The sequence below is a fragment of the Mytilus galloprovincialis genome, chromosome 3, assembly GCF_965363235.1.
Source record: "Mytilus galloprovincialis chromosome 3, xbMytGall1.hap1.1, whole genome shotgun sequence".
NCBI classification, from domain to species: domain Eukaryota; kingdom Metazoa; phylum Mollusca; class Bivalvia; order Mytilida; family Mytilidae; genus Mytilus; species Mytilus galloprovincialis.
Window position 1 is genome coordinate 55,530,178 of NC_134840.1, and position 19,244 is coordinate 55,549,421.

At 32.5% G+C, this 19,244-nt stretch overlaps 2 protein-coding genes and 1 pseudogene across 2 annotated transcripts; 2 read left to right on the forward strand and 1 right to left on the reverse strand.

Annotated features, from left to right (window-relative positions):
- Positions 1-4,481: 4,481 nt before the first annotated feature.
- LOC143068365 (uncharacterized) lies at positions 4,482-18,894 on the reverse strand. The gene is made up of 9 exons (XM_076242357.1): positions 18,720-18,894; positions 14,881-15,020; positions 14,298-14,439; positions 9,562-9,683; positions 8,630-8,740; positions 7,448-7,493; positions 6,925-6,985; positions 5,578-5,668; positions 4,482-4,662 (listed from the first exon to the last, which is right to left on the reverse strand). Exons 1-9 carry the CDS (start codon positions 18,820-18,822, stop codon positions 4,525-4,527), a joined length of 954 nt encoding a protein of 317 aa, XP_076098472.1. The 5' UTR covers positions 18,823-18,894; the 3' UTR covers positions 4,482-4,524.
- LOC143069818 (uncharacterized) lies at positions 10,081-10,923 on the forward strand (annotated as a pseudogene).
- LOC143068363 (uncharacterized) lies at positions 11,159-12,333 on the forward strand. Its single transcript, XM_076242356.1, has one exon. It carries the CDS (start codon positions 11,165-11,167, stop codon positions 12,290-12,292), a length of 1,128 nt encoding a protein of 375 aa, XP_076098471.1. The 5' UTR covers positions 11,159-11,164; the 3' UTR covers positions 12,293-12,333.
- Positions 18,895-19,244: the final 350 nt, after the last annotated feature.

Genomic DNA, 19,244 nt, shown 5'->3' on the forward strand with positions numbered 1-19,244 from the left:
TAATTGCCTCATTGTGAGATATCAGCCAGGCTTTACCCAAAAATGTATTTTGCTACAAGACAGATTATATATATTTGGAACAAAAACTACTTGGAAATTGGCCAGTAGGAAAAATGTCAATTTTGACATATTGATGATGCCATGGTGACATCACAAGTGACCTTTCTTCACTTATGTGTCAAGATAATATCAGCTGGTTTATTTTCAATAATATTGATATAATTTGTAGTCTTGACTCTTGAATGATTTAACCACTATAATTAATAATTGAATTTCAGTGGCCAAATAATGAAAATACCTTTTCCTTTTTTAAAGTCTAACTGAAGGGATTTTATAATGTTCAAAGCATGAAACCATATAGTATAAAATTCATGTAAGATCACTTATCTCACAAGATCCATGAATGCAAGTAATGTTGCTGACATATTTTGAAAAGCAATATACCCCAACTACGGTAACTTAGATATTTTCTTAAACTGTATAAGATTGAGGGTATTTTGTTGATAGAGGGTAGATATTTGTATAGTAGACTAGAAAATTTAAAAATCTGTTTTCCATTTACGTAGCATAATACATTTATATGATCATACCTTTATAAAAGTATATATATTTACAATAAACTGAAAGTTATTATCATGTATTTTTATTATTACCTCCAATACTGAGTTGGTGGCATACTTCAATCACCTTTGTCTGTCTATCCATCTGTAACTTTTGTTATAGATCAGGGGTGTAGCTAGAATGAAACGATGTGCAAGCAACATTTTTGGGACCCTTTTATGCAGAATTTTTTTTTTCTTCGGTTTTTGGTCATAGGACGGTTTAAAGAGAAGCTATATGTAGATAGGACTTATAAAAAATTTATGAATGTTAAACTATTAATAAATTTTCTAAATAAAGTAATAATACATAAACAACACATATTTGTGATACAGAATTTAATCAAAATTGTCCAAAATCTGCTCTTCGGGTCTAGGCAGAAACAAACTTCTCTATTACTTTGTCAATATTCACACTTAAATCCCGATGAATATGCAGTAATGCTAGTAACTGTCGTTGTTCATTGTTGATCTTACATTTGTTTTCAACATACGTAGTACACTGAAAGATCTCCATGGTAGCACTCGCGAGATGTTATAAACCAGCACACGTGTTCGACATCGAGTGACCTCCCAATTGAATTCGTCAAAATTACATGCCAGGTCAGTTTCGTATGTCTCAGACAATGTTGAGATTTGTTTGTTTGTGATATTTCCTCCAACACGATGAAGCAGATACAGTGCAAAGAAGCGATTTTCTGATAATACTAGATGTGACTCCAGTTCCCATATCATATGGTCTATAAAAGCAAAAAATAATGAGACTTTCCAATACTGTTTTGGCTTGTTTGCAGGGTGATTGGCTCCGATAGTCTGTTGACCACATCGCCTCAGCATATTTTCAACAATATCAAAGGGTTCTGATAATTCTAATGCCGATTGGTATACATCTCATTCCAAACTGATGAACCGTACACCTTAAAATGTGCTCCAAAACTACATGTCTTAGACTGAGTATTACAAATTCAAATCTTGTAAAAGATACAAGTTACTGTCCGATTTTGTCATCATCTCTAATAAAACTTTTATTTTGAAACCAAATGCTGGTATTTAATGATATTTCATCAATTAAAAATGTGACAACATAGGTGTTTCCTTTAACATTCAATTTATAAATTTTTATTTTACCATTTTTTTTTTTGCATGCCGAATCGATGTGCACGCAACTGCGTGTTAGCGTATAGGGAGCTACGCGCCTGTAGATTAGCTTTTGTTCAATTGTATCATAAAAGCCATTTTTATATGGCCTAAAAAATTTTGGTTCATATAATGCTATGATGTCGTAGTCGTTCAAAGACACATTTGGTTTCCGTGCAATAACTTTAGTTTAAGTGAATGGATCTCTATGAATTTTTTTAAGAAGGTTCAATACCACAAAAGAAAGGTTGGGATTTATTTTGGGGATGATGGTCTTAACGGTTTAGAAATTAGGGGCCTAAAAGGTGCCCAAAACAAGCATTTTTCTAGTTTCAGGATAATTACTTGTGTTTAAGTGTATGGATCTCTCTAAAATTGTACTACAATATTCCATACTACAAAGGAAAGGGTGGGATTAAGTCTGGGGGTAATTGTACGAAGGGGGGAAGGATTTATTTTTTCTTTTTTTCTAAGGAGTTCATATTTTTTTCAAAATTTTTCAAATTTCACAAACAAATTTTTTAAAAGTTTCAAGAAGAAATCTTCAATTGCACAGTATTGTGCAATAGATTCGTAAGATCCTTGACCACTTTTATTTTGTGTTAGAAACCTATATTATGTCAAAAATTTGATCACAATCCAAACACAGACAGTATCAAGCATGAATATTGTGTCCAAATTTGCCCCAACTGTTTAGGGTTCAACATCTGCTGGGCTCAGCTAAGCATTTTATTTGATCATTAAGCAGTTTTTTGTTAGACGATACTTCTTCTCCCCTCCTATGCCACTCTTGTCTGTCCAAAAGACATTGGGAAGAAATATTTTGCCATGCTTAACTTAGCTTCTATTGAAGGGAATGCTTTTATAGGTTCTTAATGTCAAGTGGTAGGCTGTAAGGAAGTTTTACATCTGCTTTTTCAACCACTTACTGTTAAGTGATAGTTTGAAATTTTATATCACTCTTTGTACAATGACACATTTTTCGGTAAACTCTTCTAGTCTATTATGGAAGGGAATGATTTAATATTTAGTCTGGAGCTTGATAATGATGAGTTGTTACATGTAAGCAATGCAACCACCAATAGTTTTGCAATTTTACAATACTCACTGTACAAGGATATTTCATTAAATTTCCATGGCTTCTATAGAACGGAATGGTCAGTTATGCTTTAGTACACATGTTACCTCAACTACTCGAGCAACTCAGGTCTTCAATAATTGGTTTTGTTTTTTATATCCCCATACATGTTATTTCTGTACCAAGTCAGGAATATGACAGTTGTTGTCCATTCGTTTGATGTGTTTTGTCATTTGATTTTGCCATGTGAATAGGGACTTTCCGATTGAATTTTCCTCGGAGTTCAGTATTTTTGTAATTTTACTTTTTTATAGTTACTGTGACTTGACTAAGTATAGCATTCCACCTATTGCATAAAATTGAGAATGGAAATAGGGGACTGTGTCAAGGAGACAACAACCCAGCCTAAGATCAGAAAACAGTCGAAGGCTACTAATTGGTCTCTTCAACACAGAGGCGGGCTTCAGCTTGCCCCTAAATAAAAATTTGTACTAGTTTAGCGAAAATGGACATCATACTGTATATGATACTAACTCCAAAACATTTAAATGAACTAAAATTTAAACTCATACAAGACTAACAAAGGCCAGAGGCTCCGACTTGGAAAAGGCGCAAAAATGTGGTAGGGTTAAACATGTTTCATGAAATCTCAACCCTCCCCCTACAGGTGCGGATCCAGCCTTTTTAAAAATGGGGGTTTCCAACTACTTGTCCCCGTTCAAATGCATTCATTGTCCCAAAAAAAAGGCCAATGTAGAATAAATAAATGCACAGCAATACACACTGTAACAAGAATGTGTCCACAGTACACGGATGCCCCACTCGCACTATCATTTTCTATGTTTAGTGGACCGTGAAATTGGAATAAATTCTCTAATTTGGCATTAAAATTAGAATGATCTTATCAAAGGCAACATGTATACTAAGTTTCAAGTTGATTGGACTTCAACTTCATCAAAAACTACCTTGACCAAACACTTTAACCTGAAGCGGGACAGACGGACGAACGAATGGACGGACGAACTAACGGACGGACGAATGGACGGACGGACGGACGGACAAACGGACGCACAGGCCCAGAAAACATAATGCCCCTCTACTATCGTAGGATGGGCATAAATAAAAATCAGTTAAAAAGAAGTCCGAGTTCGATATCAGACATCTTGTTCTTTTTGGGGGGCATTGTTTGGTGGCTGCCTTATTTCATTTTATTCTTACTAATAACAATTAAAGATCTTAATCATCAGATTGTTTCCTATTAAAAGACAAGATCATTAGCATTTAATATTTATGTCCAGTGGCTCTTCACAAAAAATCTTGCCACTAAACATAATTTTAAGTTACTATGGATTCACTGATTTATTTTCCTGGTTACCAATTTTGGTGGATGAAGGAAAACTTGCATATTTGTGGATATTTAATTTCATGGTTTTGCCAAAGTCTGCATATAAGCCTTAAGAAAATATGTCTTTCATTGAACTTTTACTTTCGTGGTTCAACTGTACCCACAAAAGCCACGGAAATAATAATGAATCCACAGTATACTGAAATGTTCATGACTAGCACATACTTTCAATTGTCAGACATTTTGTGAAATGAGTTGCAGGTTATGGTCATTCCTGATGAACTTTCATATTGTATGAGATTTCACTGTAAAATAGAATGAGTTCAAATTGATGTTTATTATTTTTCTCTATTAATAGAATTTTATTATAAGACTTTATACACAAAAATATTTTCTAAATCTGAGTCCTCATGTTGTTCATCTCCATATAACAACAGATTGGCCTGAGGAAGTGTTGCTGAAGTATCTATCTTTTTCACCCACTTGTCCAAATCAACTTTGGTCTACAAACAAAATGGAGAATGACCTATGAATCGGTCTATATAGCATGTTAATGTGTCAGCAGCTCCTGCTGATATTGGCTAAATAATCTAAAGATGATTAAATATTAAATTAAGCTTTCGTGACCTAACATTTCTGACGTGCTGCTGGGATTTATTAAATAACCTCATTCAATTATTGAAGTCTTGTAAAGATCAAGATAATATGTTTTTTTGTTGTTGCAAACTCATAACACATTCATATATTTCTCAGTTATCACTCTTACAATCTGTGATATCTTAATCTATTTAAAAGGGTTATTTATATTGTGCTGTTTAAGTTTCAACAGATAAATAAGTGGGGGTAATTCATATAATTTGACACAAGGAATGCTGCACAGTATATACTGAGAGGACTGATCAAAAGATGAAAACTACTGACCCATCGACATATTACCTTGATAAATTTCAACCCATCTATAAAATTGACCTGTAAAAAGGTTACCCATTCCAGCATCACATCTGTGAATACCGTTATATAGGTAGACCCTGTTGGAAGATATACTTAAACAAGAATGTGTCAATAGCACACAGATGCCCCACTCACACTATCATTTTCTATGTTCAGTGGACCGTCAAATTGGGGTAAAAACTCTAATTTGGCATTGAAATAAGAAAAAAATCATATCATAGGGAACATAAGCACCAAGTTTCAAGTTGATTTGACTTTAATTTCAACATAAACTGCTTTGACAAAAACTTTAACCTGAAGCGGGACATACGGACGGCGATAAAAAAAAAAGGGACAGATGAACAAAGGGACACACAGACAAGAAAATATAATGCCCCATTACTATCGTAGATGGGGCATAAAATTACACAAAAGCCTAATAAAACAACTACAAAAAATCCCAGTAGGTTAGATCTTGTATTTCATACCTGTAGGGGTGATATAGTATCTTCTATACTAGGCACTGTCACAATAATAGTTCCTGATTTCTTTAAAGTGTCGTACAAATAGTTCCAAATCCTGAAATACAATCAAGACATATGTAAAATAACTACAAACATGCATGAAGTGTGTCTTGTTGATGATATCAGATGAGATCACTAGACCAATTGTAAAGTCTGTATAATGACCGTAATATTTTGACTGCATTTGAGTTGTTTGGTAAATAATGATGTACACACAATTCCACATCCAATGCTGTAACTAGACATGTTGTTTTAGTGAGACAAGAAATTTTTTTGAAGGGTATAAAATATGAATGGTGCAAAATCCTGCATTCTAGGCATTTCCACAGAGTTTGACAATGTTTTAAATTTAGACACTTTTTATATAAATTTTTCATATCTTAAGACTTTTACTAACACAAAATTTTTAACAACTTTATTTAAATTCATATGTAAGATAATCATCCAAATATCAATTTGAGTCTTTCGCCAGAACATAGAACAAACATCGATTCAGTAGAGTTTGCCAATTTTTCTAAGGCAGGTTTCGTCAAATCGTTTCAGAATATTTGGTCTGCTGACATCCTTATCAAGATGAACATGGATCATGGCAAGACCGCACAATCTCTCGCCACTCATGCATGCCCTTTTCCAACTTTTCAGTCGTTTCAGGGCAGTCTGTGTTTCTAGCGGTAGCACACTATCATCAACACAATGATCGATGTCTTCTTTCGATTCCTTCTCCATCGGAGCAATGAATACGCAGACAGGACTGCCCTCTTGCGATGCTCTGTACTTAATTTTTCAGTCTACTTATTGTTTTTGGATTACTTCTAATACTTATTCAATACTCAGACTCTGATCACAAAATAAATAGTTTACTAGAATTATTCCTTCTTTGCCTTCAGTATTGTTTTCCTTTTTCTGCAAGTGCCTGTTTTAACCAAAGATCCATGATGATTATCATTACTAGGTTAATGTAATCGAGAAACATCACCCGTTGAGATTCTGAGTTATATCCAGGGAGAATAATTTAAAAGGAATGATGACAAGTTATAGAAATTAAGGTTGAGACAGAACAACAAATAACTATTATATTTATATATATATATATTTAAAAAAAAATCAGTGTCGAAATTTTAGTGAGGCAATTGCCTCACTTGCCTCAATGGTAGTTACGGCCTTGACATCTTCTTTATTCATACACATTTTCAGTTTTATAAGTAGTTCATACAACAATTATTAGGGAAATTAATCATGCTAAACATTATTTCTTATGGTTATATTTACTACAAATATAAGATAAAATGGGACATTTAAAACTAATTTTACCTTTCTTGAATTTCTTTTGGCATGAAAAACTCAAACACATTATTTAGAACAATGATGTCAGCTGAAACAAAAGAAAACAAACAATGAGGAACACTGTAAATAAAGGAAAAGATTTAAAGCAAGATTTATTCTGAGTTGTTTCTCACTAATTATACCTCTACTCATTGTTGTTTTATGTATGTGCTTAACATTAAAAAAATAGATTTTAAGGTAAGCAGGAGCTAAATCATCAAATTGACTGCAAAAACTGTAACAATTCAAGCAAAAAGTTAACAAAAGTGCTGAAGACATTTATTTGATGTGAGTGAATTGGTTCAAATTGTTTCATTGTAATATAAATTCAAATTGCCATGTTGTTTATAAAAGTACTGAAAGTAGTCGATGAACAGTCTATAAAAATACAACCTGCAACAAAAATCACAACCTCAATCATTTGTTAACGTTCATCCTAAATTTTTCTTACTACGCAAATCATAAAATAATTGAATCTACTCATAATTTGAGCATTCTTGATTTGACCTACCTTTCTTAATCACAGCAGTACAATCTAAAACATCCTTATGTAGAATCTACAAAAAAGGAATGGATGGTAGTTAATTCTCAATATATATTATTTGCAACATGTAAAACTTAACCTGTTTTATTTATTGCTTGTTTACATGGTTTGAAATAGTTTTCAGTAACTGTTTAATTGGTGCTTTGCATCTTTTGTATTTATATTAGCTGTTTTTATGCCCTACCTACAATAGTAGGGGGCATTATGTTTTCTGGTCTATGTGTCCGTTCGTTTGTCCGTCCGTTCGTCTGTCCGATCGTCCAGCTTCAGGTTAAAGTTTTTGGTCAAGGTAGTTTTTGAAGAAGTTGAAATCAAATCAACTTGAAACTTAGTACACATGTTCCCCATGATATGATCTTTCTAATTTTAATGCCAAATTAAGAGTTTTTACCCCAATTTTACGGTCCACTGAACATAGAAAATGATAGTGCGAGTGGGGCATCCGTGTACTTGGGACACATTCTTGTTGTATTATGTGCTGATTGAATGAGTCAACCCATTTCCAACTGATTTATCATATTGTTCTAATGGTGTGCTGTTACACCCTTGTCCCAACACATTTAACCTAGCCACATTCTATATGTACCTGTCTTAAGTCAGGAGCCTGTAATTCAGTGTAATTGATTGCTTTCTAGCATATTTGTTTTTCTGGGTATTTTTTTCGTCATAAATGATGCTATTGTGTTTTTTTTAAATTGTTTTGCATTTTGTCATGTCCGAGCCTTTATAGCGAACTATACAATTTGGGGTTTGCTAATTGTTGAAGATCTATGGTGAGCTTTTGATATCATACCACATTTCCTTAATTTAGACTTATCATTAATTTATTATTCATTGAGAGTCCCGTGTCATTCACAGTAACAAAAAATAGGGACATAACATCTATACACTAAAAGTACTTGTTTTCTTTCTGTTTAAAGACTTCTCAATCCACCCCTGACTTTTTAAGACTTGAATGCTCCTTTTTGTAGTTTTATTGAGGTGTTAACAATGCACATGAGGTATGGAAGCAAAAGCTTTTTGTTTGTTTTGTTTTAAATGTTCATGCACATTGTTGGAAGGTTATCAAGGAGAGTATGTGCATTCATGGATGTTCCCTTTTAATGAAATATAAAACATTACTTTAAAACACAACTTGAGTAACCATACCTGAACTCTGTCTGTCATTTTGTATTTATCTAATATTCTCTTTTGTAACTCACAAAAACTGACATCAATTTCTATGCCTATCATTTTCTCTGCATTACTAAATAAATAACCCTAAAAGTAATAATGAAAGACAATTTATGGGGAGAACTATTCAAGTTTCCACCACCTATTATAATAATTTTTGCAATCATAAAATTTAATACAAACTATGGCATATCCACTATCTATAAAGAATTCTTTTTATATGTCTTGCCTTTATTTGTTCTATAGCAGTTATGATTAACCTCAAATTTCCCTAGTGACATCTCCTTGCAAACAAGATTAAATAGTTGTTCAATTTGTGTATAAACATAACCATATAAATCTCAATTTCATCAATTGAGCACCTTTTAAGATACGATCTATATTTGAAAAACTAATTTGTTCAAATACCATTGAACTGATTGATAAAAATAGATTGCCAATCTTAAGTGACTTGTACAGTCCACATACTGAAGCAGCTTTCCAGTTCTCAGATACTGAAGACTTCATGGTCCTCAAAATACTAATGCAATACATAACCATTCTATATTTAGAACATGTTAAGGTGGTACCAACACCTTCACTTAAATTAATTTACCTCGTTTAATTTTCATAAAATTTTAAAAAAGTATTTAATTTGACCCTTTGACAAACATATAAAATTTCAAAATATTTGAACCAAACATTCTATCAGAAAAATTACACTGGTTATATAGCAGTTTGACAAACACTATTTTTTATCATTGAGAAGCTTAATACACAACACAACTTAATTAAAACGTTTAGCTGATTTTACAGAGTTATCTCCCTATAGTGTAAGGTACATGTACCACCTTAATTACAGCACAGGTGTCAAATAATGCTTAAGTTTTCTTGGCAATATTTATATGTAACATTAAGTTCCTACCTACCCCATATAAAACTGCTCCTGTCCTTGACCCAACATCTACTACGGTTTTACCTCTTAATTCAGGTAACAGATACTGGTATATGTATTTAATCTGTGGTACTGATGCTGAATGTGTAATGAAAGCTGGAAATAAATGTATCACATAAAAATTCAGCAATCTATAACACAATTGTTATACGGTTCTCACATATGTGGTTTCAAATACATATGTTATAACAAGTAAAATGCTATCTTTTTGTTATATTACATTTATATACATAGTAACTTTTTTGCTCCTTGTGGTCAATGACTACAGTCCGGGTGAACCAAACAGAAGATACGACTATTTCAAAGGCCTAATAGTCCCTGTAAAATGCTGTCAATATACATACACAGGATCAAAAGAACACTTGATGTTTCTGTGGAAAGTTCCAATGGTATCTGAGAGTGATTTACTTACACAGAACATGCAAATAGCATGTAATTTGCGTAAATCACTCCCGGTGTATCACAGTCGGGGAATGCAACGTGAATTTCTTTCTTTGTTTGGTCGCACAATTTCCAATAAATCTGCGTTTTTAAGAGAGGCATATAGACGTCTGACTGGGGACCAGTCTGCATCACTTATGGCATCACAGACAGAGGTTGACAAGCACATTAGTGAAATTTTAGACAATGAAGACTCTGAACTTATTTGTGACTTAAGACTTAATAACCGGGGTCAACCCGAAAAGTATAATGAATTTCTTTCAGAATGCCAAAACTATATAATGAGAAGCTTGAATTAGCTGTAGATGACAGACGGCATGACAAAATTGATAAGGGGGGTGATGTTATAACTCATTTGGCAGATGCGTTTTCAGTTAGAGATCTTTATGAACAGGTTAAAGCTAAATTAGCTCCAAACATTTTAGTCCCTTCACAGCAATGGTTGCGTTGACAATTTTGGCCACGACATGCCAATTTTCAATCTTCTCATAGACATAGATATACAGGCAAGTTGAAAGTAAAATTTATGATTCAAAGTCGCCAATTTAGAAAGACTCATGTAGATATGCATTATGCTTCTGCTATTTTTAGGTACCAAAAAGAGTTTGCAATAATGTATAAACCATTTTGTAATTTTGTGTGTATGGATGATAAGCACAAATTAAAAGTTGGGGAGCCTGGATATCCAGTTGCAACTGTGGAAAGGGGGAAGCAAGTCATTGTTGCCATGGGAAAGAAATTTGAGGTTGCTGATCACGACTTCACAAAATTTTCAATAACTCCAAGTGTAAATTTATTTTCAGATATTCCAGATGAAATTTTATGGTGGGCAAGTTTTTTTTGGTGTAAAAGAAACAGCATTTCAATCTTCTTCCCCATGGCGACATGCAACTGAAATGTCTAAAATTTTGAAAAATTCATTTTTAGAAGATGGTAATTCAATTCAATATTTTATTTTTTATTTACGTCTCACCTCATGTATAAAATTACACAATACATTTATAAAAGATACATTTTGTATACATAAGCCAATCTGTACAGATTTATGAGAGACGACCAATGGTATGATCAAGCCCATTTTAATTTTTTACAGCGATGGGGGTCCCGACCATAGATTGGCATATGTTTCAGTTCAAATGTCTTTGATTTGCCTGTTTCTTATATTTGATCTTGATATGATTTGTGTTGCTAGAACCCCTCTACAAAATAGCTGGAAAAATCCAGCTGAAAGAATAATGTCTATCTTGAACCTGGGTTTCCAGTCATTAGGACTGATGCGTGAAAAAACAGAGCACTATGAAAAACAATTAGATTCTGCAAATTCATTAGGTGAAATTAGAAAACTAGCAGAAAAATATCCTACTGTTGAGGAAGATGTTTTAGACTCAGTAGAACCTGTTCGTATTTTATTGTCAAATGTAATAACTAGGCTCAAATGGAAAGATAAAAACTTAAAGGTATTTAATCCAGCAACAGAGGGTGAAATATTTGATCTCAGACGAGAAATATTGAAAATAGACCAGGATATTAAAGTTACAGATAGTACTCAGCAGGATATTAAGAAAAGAAAATTGTTTGTCAGTTTTTTGAATGATCATTGTAAAATTGCTCAGTACATTTTTAGTGTAAAAAAATGTGGTAAAACATCATGTCAAGTTTGCAAAAAACCTCGTTTAAGTAATGAAATGTTTGAAAATCTTTATCATCTTCCAGACCCAGAGCCGCTTAATTGTGACAAATATAAATCATTTGATCAGTTATATGAAAAGCCAACTTCAGAAAAGTATAGAATATCACTCGTTGGCAAACCATCATCTGGACATGGATTACCATTTTCTCCATCTTCTCAGTACGCTAAAAATGTTGAAATGGTTGTTCTATGTTCCGATTGTGATAAACCTAGAGTTCTTTACTCCAAAAAGGTAGTAAGGGGTGTCAGAAGGACACAACTATCAAATTGTTTAACTGATATTCAGTACACATGTGGTTTCTCATTTGATGAGTTAGATCTTGAAGAGGAAACCCATGTTTTGAAAACTGTGTTTGTAAGAAAAAACATAACATGTAACTGTACTGTTGAATTAACTTATTATTCTGCTGGTTTTGAAGATGTTTGTTTCTTTTGTGGAACTGAGGAGCTTGAACCTGCTGAGGCAGGTGATGAAGATGAAGCCAACAAATATTATCCTTTATGCACTGGTTGTAAAGATAATGGTAAAAAACTTGTTGAAAGATGTACTAGGAACAAATTTAATCCTAAATGACTTTGGAAAAAAATTAAACCAAAATTTTCTATAAATGATACATTGTTACAAAAATGTTTGAACTCTTTGTTTTAATATATTCATGTTATAAGTATCAATAATTTGTAATATATTGCATTTAAATGTCATTTTTGTTTTGTTTAATAAAACAGATAGTTTTATTTGAATTTAGCTTTTATTGTCATTCACTTTGATATGGTCAACTGTTGGATAATTTTCCCACTGGATATTTGTCAGAGAAATGAGATTTGAATCTTGTAACATGAGATGGATCATCTGATATTCAAGACTATTTTTGTGACTTTAAGATGTCTTTTGGTCAGTTTAATTCTGAAGAGATTGGAAGTTGAATTTTCTATTGTGCAGCAGCATATGTCTGGAATAAAATATAATACATGTATAAATAAAGAAGATGTGGACTGATTGCCAATCAGACACTACTCAAAAGAGACCAAGTAACATGGAAATTAAGAACTATAGCCAAGGTTATCTTATGGCCTTTAATAATGAGCAAAATAAGCCATTTTATAACGTTTATATCTATACTATTAAACGAGAAGACCTCATTTTTGGTGTCGCTTCTCTTCTTTCCACAATAAATTAATCAACACGCCTCTGTGTCCTATAGGTACAGTGCATAGTCGCATTTGTCATCCATTCATATGATTATTCAGATTGAGTTATTTTAGGAGAAATACGAGAAAAAAGGCATCCGGGTATTGTCCCGTCATTGTACGAAATTTTAAGTCAGATTAGACTTCCGGTTTGCGTTTTTCTGTATATTGAACATACATATACTACGAATAAAGTGTATTTTCAGAATGTTATCTGCTATCATTTTCAAGTTTACTATCCACGGCAGTCACAGAGTTTATTAAATAGAGAGGGTCTGTATACTATATCAATGATCACCATGGATCGATTAGTAAACTTAGAATTGAAAGTAAATACGCTTTATTTATATAGTAATGAATGTTCATAATATACAGATAAGCGCTAAAATTATTCATGTGAACTTTTGATACTTTTTCTGAAATTCTCCAGTCATTAAATCTTTTACAAAATTCATTGATTACAAAAAAAAAGAAGATGTGGTATGATTGCCATGTTGAGACAACTCTCCACAAGAGACCAAAATGACACAGAAATTAACAATTATAGGTTACCGTACGGCCTTCAACAAAGAGCAAAGCCCATACCGCATACTCAGCTTCAAAAGGCCCCGAAATGACAATTTAAAACAATGCAAACGAGAACTAGCGGCCTTATTTATGTACAAAAAATGAACGAAAAACAAATATGTAACACATAAACAAACGACAACCACTGAATTACCGGCTCCTTACTTAAATAAATGTTCATAACATACTAAATGTATGTTCATATTGAAATTGATAGAAAACCAAAAATTGTGAACTTTGGAAATAAAGGTGGAGGGTAAAAAAAAACCATTTTCCTGTCCCCAATAACCTATGACTTATGATACTTTTGCTGAAATTCTCCAGTCATTCTGTATTTAACAAAATTCTTCCAACAACACTTTACATACTGATACTTTAAACTACGCTCTGAATGCCCGCGATTTCGCGGGTGTGTTCTAGTATTTATAAAACCTTACAAAATAGTTTCATATAAAATAAAAAATAAAAAATAAAATCCTCCCACCCGCCCCATTTTTTTTTCAAAAGTTGGATGAAAATCTACTAATTAATTTTAGTTGGCCTTATGTACACGATAAGAGATAGTTTAAAATCAAAGTTAATTTATCAGTGAGAAGTAAAATAAAATATTGCATTGTCAATAAAGCATTGGTTGTAGTTGATTCAACTACAATTCTGGACAATGGGAAGCAGAAAATTTAACATTTGAAAGTTGCTGGAGCATGACCTTGGGACAGGGCCTCGAAATAGTTGTCAAACTGATTGCAATGTATTGATAGCAAAAAACAATTTATTTAAAGTAAAGAATTTGTATGAAAATTTATATATGGCTTATATATATTTACTGAGAGGTTTAACATCATGTGAGCCACATTTTTGACAATAGTTTCTGCTCATTTTGCCTTCATCACACAAATCATCTACTGTTTCCTCGTCATACAGAAAAGCATCAACATGAACTGTGGTAGCAGGATCACAGTCACTGTTCTAAAATATAAGTAAAATTAACATTTTTTATTCCAAGTTAAATGGTAAGTCATTATTAAGTAAATATACTGCACAAGATGTCTGAATGTAAATCTGAAAAAGTTCATTCAAAACAATATAACTACTAAGTGTTTTGATCACATCTATCATATCACCGTAACAAAAGACAAATCGGAAAATTAAATCAAATGGTTCATTTCTGAACAGTAAAACATGCATTTTATTTCATGAAATCCATTATGCAAATCCACCACAAGAAATGCATGTGTCCATCTTTTTCTAAAATGTTGAATTAAGTATAGCCCGTTTTTTAAGTATAACAAAATCTAGTTTAAATTCTTAATGTACCCAATTTTCTGTTGCACCATCTCTAAAGTGAAGATGTTAATTTCAAGAAGCTCTATAAAACCCTTTTGGTTATATAAAGTACAGTTTACCTACCATACCAATAGTTGGTGTCTGTATGTTTTCAGTTGCAGACACTGCATTCTGTGGTAAACTCTGTCGTATGTCATCTCTAAGGCTGTCTAGTATAACATCATTTTCCTTGCAACATGTATCTCTAGCTTCATTTACTAAATCTAAAATTTCATAAGAAAAGAAAAAGAAAAAATATTTGTTTTGTTGTCTTATTTCATATCAAAGGAGACAGAAGACCTTACGGCCTGTAAAATAAAATGATATTGTCTATTTTTTTTCGACATGTCAGCAGAAACACATGTAATATTTTTATTGGCTGAACTCCTTTTTGGATTTAAAATTATGATAAAAAACACAAATCTGATAAAGGACAAGCAAATAATCATCTAAGTATTTTATTTGTAGCAGTGTTATCAAGGAAAACTCTTTCACATGTATTTCCAATTTGGTCCAAAGCACATATTTGTACTGTTCCATTGTGGAAATTAAATCACAAATAAAATCACATGCATAACTGTATATTCTACCTTTGTGTCTATTTATTTCAATTTTCAAAGATATAACAAAGTTGACGAGAGTTAAGTTTCAAACTCCTTCAAGACCTTTCAGAGATAATTTTTTAATCATTGAATCGTATAATCATAATCTGTTAGGGTAAAACTAAATTGGTCACAAATTAGACAATGTTTTACTATCCTAGTGATCAAAATCAAGGTTTGTATGAAGCTTTTGCATAAAAAATCTTGTTAATCTAAGGGCTATGGTATCAAAGTTTGCAAAGTTATGCACCAAACATAAATCAGACAATGTTATTATCATAGGGGTCAAAGTCAAGGAAAGAGTGACCAGATTTTGGTTTTACAGTACATAAGTTATGAGCCATACACAGATAAAATAGGGATTCTAATATGACGTCCTTATTACGCTTTGTAAACAAAGCTGTGTTCTAATGAGCACAACATATGTTTGACACATGCGCACAAATTCTGTTTATATTAAAGTTATTTCCATCGTTATCCTATAAAATATATACATTCAAGTAGCTTACATAAACTTTTATAATATATGTTATATCGAACAACATATATTTACCCTGCTCGAATTTTTTAAACTTATCAAATATGAAATGTGATGTACAGACTCCTCTGGGAGGAAACGGGAACAGCTAAACATTTTTACGGTATTTTCTTACGCTGCAACCTATAAAAATACTGTATTTGTCCTATTAGAATCGAAATAATACCTTCATGTCATGCTCTATGCTCATTTTAACATGGGTAGGCATAATATTCGACCACATTTTACACCTCGCTAACGCTCAGTGTAAAATATCGACAAATATAATGCCTACCTATTTCTAAATTGACTTTAATGACAGAAATGCAAGGCAATAAGAATTTAAACTGGAAAAAATTTAGGCTTCTCTTGTTTATTTGATAATAGAAGGTAATTTACCTACATTTATTCATTATATTGCAGCATATATATTTCATTGCAGGCAAAGAAAGATTATAAACAATTATTGCATAAGAAGACATTCAAATACAATTATTTTATAAATAAAGAAAAAACCTTGACAAAACACAGAAAAAAGATGAAAAATTAAACGAGTGCCAATAAAATGCTTCGCTGAGCACAGCCAGATACGACCGCAGATGTTGAACCCTGAACAGTTGGGGCAAATTTCAACACAATGTTCACGCTTGATACTATCTGAATTTGGATTTTCTGTCACAAAAGAAATGTCAAGATCTTACAAATCTATTGCGCAATACTGTGCAATTAACGATTTCTTTTTTTGAAATTTTGAAATTTTGAAAAATTTTGAACATAAAATTGGAACCCCTTAAAAACATTCAGCCCCCTACCCACATACCTTGTTTTGGGCCCCTTTTGGGCCCCTAGTTTCTAAACGGTTGGGACCATCATCCCCAAAATCAATCTCAACCTTCCTTTTGTGGTATTGAATCTTTATATAAAATTTTATAGAGATCCATTCACTTAAACTAAAGTAATTGTCTGGAAACCAAATGTGTCTTCGGACGACGACGCAGACGACAACATCATACCATTAAGCGATCCCCAAATTTGTTTGCGGTTGTATAAAAACACTACTTAGAAAAACACTTAAGATTGAGACACCTTTTACTTCTTGTCAGTTGCAGTGTTCCACGACCAATGCTGAAGTATTATGACAGTATTACTGTTGATCAGTCGAAAATAGACAGTACATTGGCTAATGTTCTAATGTAGAAACTATTGTAATTGTTTGTCAATATTTCAATCTATTTATTATTCTATAATGATATATGTATACCACATTTTTTTCTCATCATATCAACACTTGTGTTGCTCATGACAAGTTAAAATACCAATAAAATCATTGAACAAGTAACAAACGTGAACTGAATAACCTGTTGACAAGTTTATTACAATCGCTAGCGAATGTGTATTTATTTACAAAGCTATATACAAAAAGATATACAAAGAACATATGTAGTGATTAATTAAGAATTGAATGCTTCTTTTTGTAACTTTATTGGGGTGTAAAAGCGTTGACGAAAGTACATTTTGTATGAAGCGCAGAAGCGCTTCATTCTAAAAATGTGCACACGGTCAACGCTTTTACAACCCTATGAAGTTACAAAAAGAAGCATTCAATTCTTATAATTACATTTTTTAGCTAGGATCATGAAAACACAAATTTTATCTTTTTTTTTAATTTAATTCACCTGTACATTTTATTGTGGGACCTCGTGTTATCATGAATGATAAGTTTTATTGTGTTATGCAATTCCTTAAGGAATAACACGTGATGTGCAGTTAGCCAATCAGAATAATGTATTAAAATGAAACATGCATCTAAAGTAATTATAACTTTGTACAGAAGATGAAGCTATTTAAATGAGAATGGAGAGAAACAGTCTTTGGATGTATAGATATGGCTAGTTCTTGTTTCTGTCATTAATTTTTAAGCAGGTACCAGGTACTTGTTAATCAGTTTCTGTCATTAAGGTTCATCATAACAGTTTCGCAAATATGGCTGTATTTACACTTCAAATTTCACTCTGAGTACAGGCAAACCTGTGCATCTGGAAGTTTTAGAGCATGGCTGGACCTAGATAAATAAAATTTAAATGCATTTCAAGTTTCAGAATATTGAAGACTTCACTATATTTTGCTATTCATTTTTTTTCTTTCCTGCAGAAGGTGCCAAAGTAAATTAAGTTGGGAACGAATTTTGAGAAGCTCCCATTACACAATATATGTTGTGAGTTCTTCTTCTTCTTCCGAATACGGGAGTAGACTCCTAGGTAGGAGTGTATTGATTTAAATGGACAATAGACATCTGCGGAAACTAGGTGATTTAAACTGTGTAACTGAGTGATCCATGTCAAATGAAACTCATGTGTTTGTTTATTTTGCTATCTTCTGCAGACTGGAAAAATATAGTCCAACGTCCCACGGCTCACAATTGTCTGGCAAAACAGTCTCAGATGTCAGACTGGAAAAAATGCACATCAAAATCCAGGTAAGATTTTTATTTTCTGAAACATAGACTGCATATAACTTTTATATATCTAGGTCCTGCCATGACTTTAAACTTTCCTCGATGCATCAGTTTGTCTGTACTCGTAGTAGATTTTTTGGTGTAAAAAGGCCATATTTTTCAATTCCTTTAGATGAACCTTAAAAACATCCCACCATTAGACACAAAGGCACTTGTTTTCTATGACAAGATCTATCCATAAATAGGGATAGTAGATCATATAAGGATAGCAGAGCTTGCCATGGATAGAAAACAAGTGCCTGTAATTAGGCATTGACAAGTGCATGTGGATTTTAGACGAAATACCTACCATCTATATTATTCTTTAACCATCCAAGAAACTTAAGTTCATCTTTGTTGCTTAAACGTGACAGAAATTTCTTGAAATTCTCTTTTGTCTTACTGGTGTCCATCCCCAAATTTTATTTGTCTCGAAACGTGGTCAAAATGGAGAAAATGTCAAAATTGAAAGTGAAAGTAGTGTAAATTTAGGTGCAATACCGGACAAGATAAGATCCAATCTTGCATTTAAGGAAGGGAGACAATGTGCTGGATTTAAAATTTCAAAAAATATATCTGAGATCAATAATAACAAATTGGTTTATAAATAAAGAAATATTTATGAAGAATAGTAAATAAATTCGGAAATCAAGTGATTGTAGAAGTTTGTAATCAAATTTCATCAGATTATGAGATATGTCAATAGCAGAGTTCAAGTTTACTAGAGCATATAAAATATAATACTAAAATTGTACTTGTTCTTTCTTTACACAATTTAGATTGATAAAATTGCCATTATGTATTAAAAAAAACATGCAAACTAAAACTGGAGATA

Bases quoted from the DNA above. Each gene is read 5' to 3' on its own strand.
- LOC143068365 (XM_076242357.1), bottom strand. From the start codon at position 18,822: ATGGACACCAGTAAGACAAAAGAGAATTTCAAGAAATTTCTGTCACGT. The intron at 9,684-14,297 runs GTAAATATATAT...ATTTATTTCCAG, and splicing joins ACATGATGTTAAACCTCTCA to CTTTCATTACACATTCAGCA. The intron at 6,986-7,447 runs GTAGGTCAAATC...CTTTTGTTTCAG, and splicing joins TACTGCTGTGATTAAGAAAG to CTGACATCATTGTTCTAAAT.
- LOC143068363 (XM_076242356.1), top strand. From the start codon at position 11,165: ATGTCTTTGATTTGCCTGTTTCTTATATTTGATCTTGATATGATTTGT.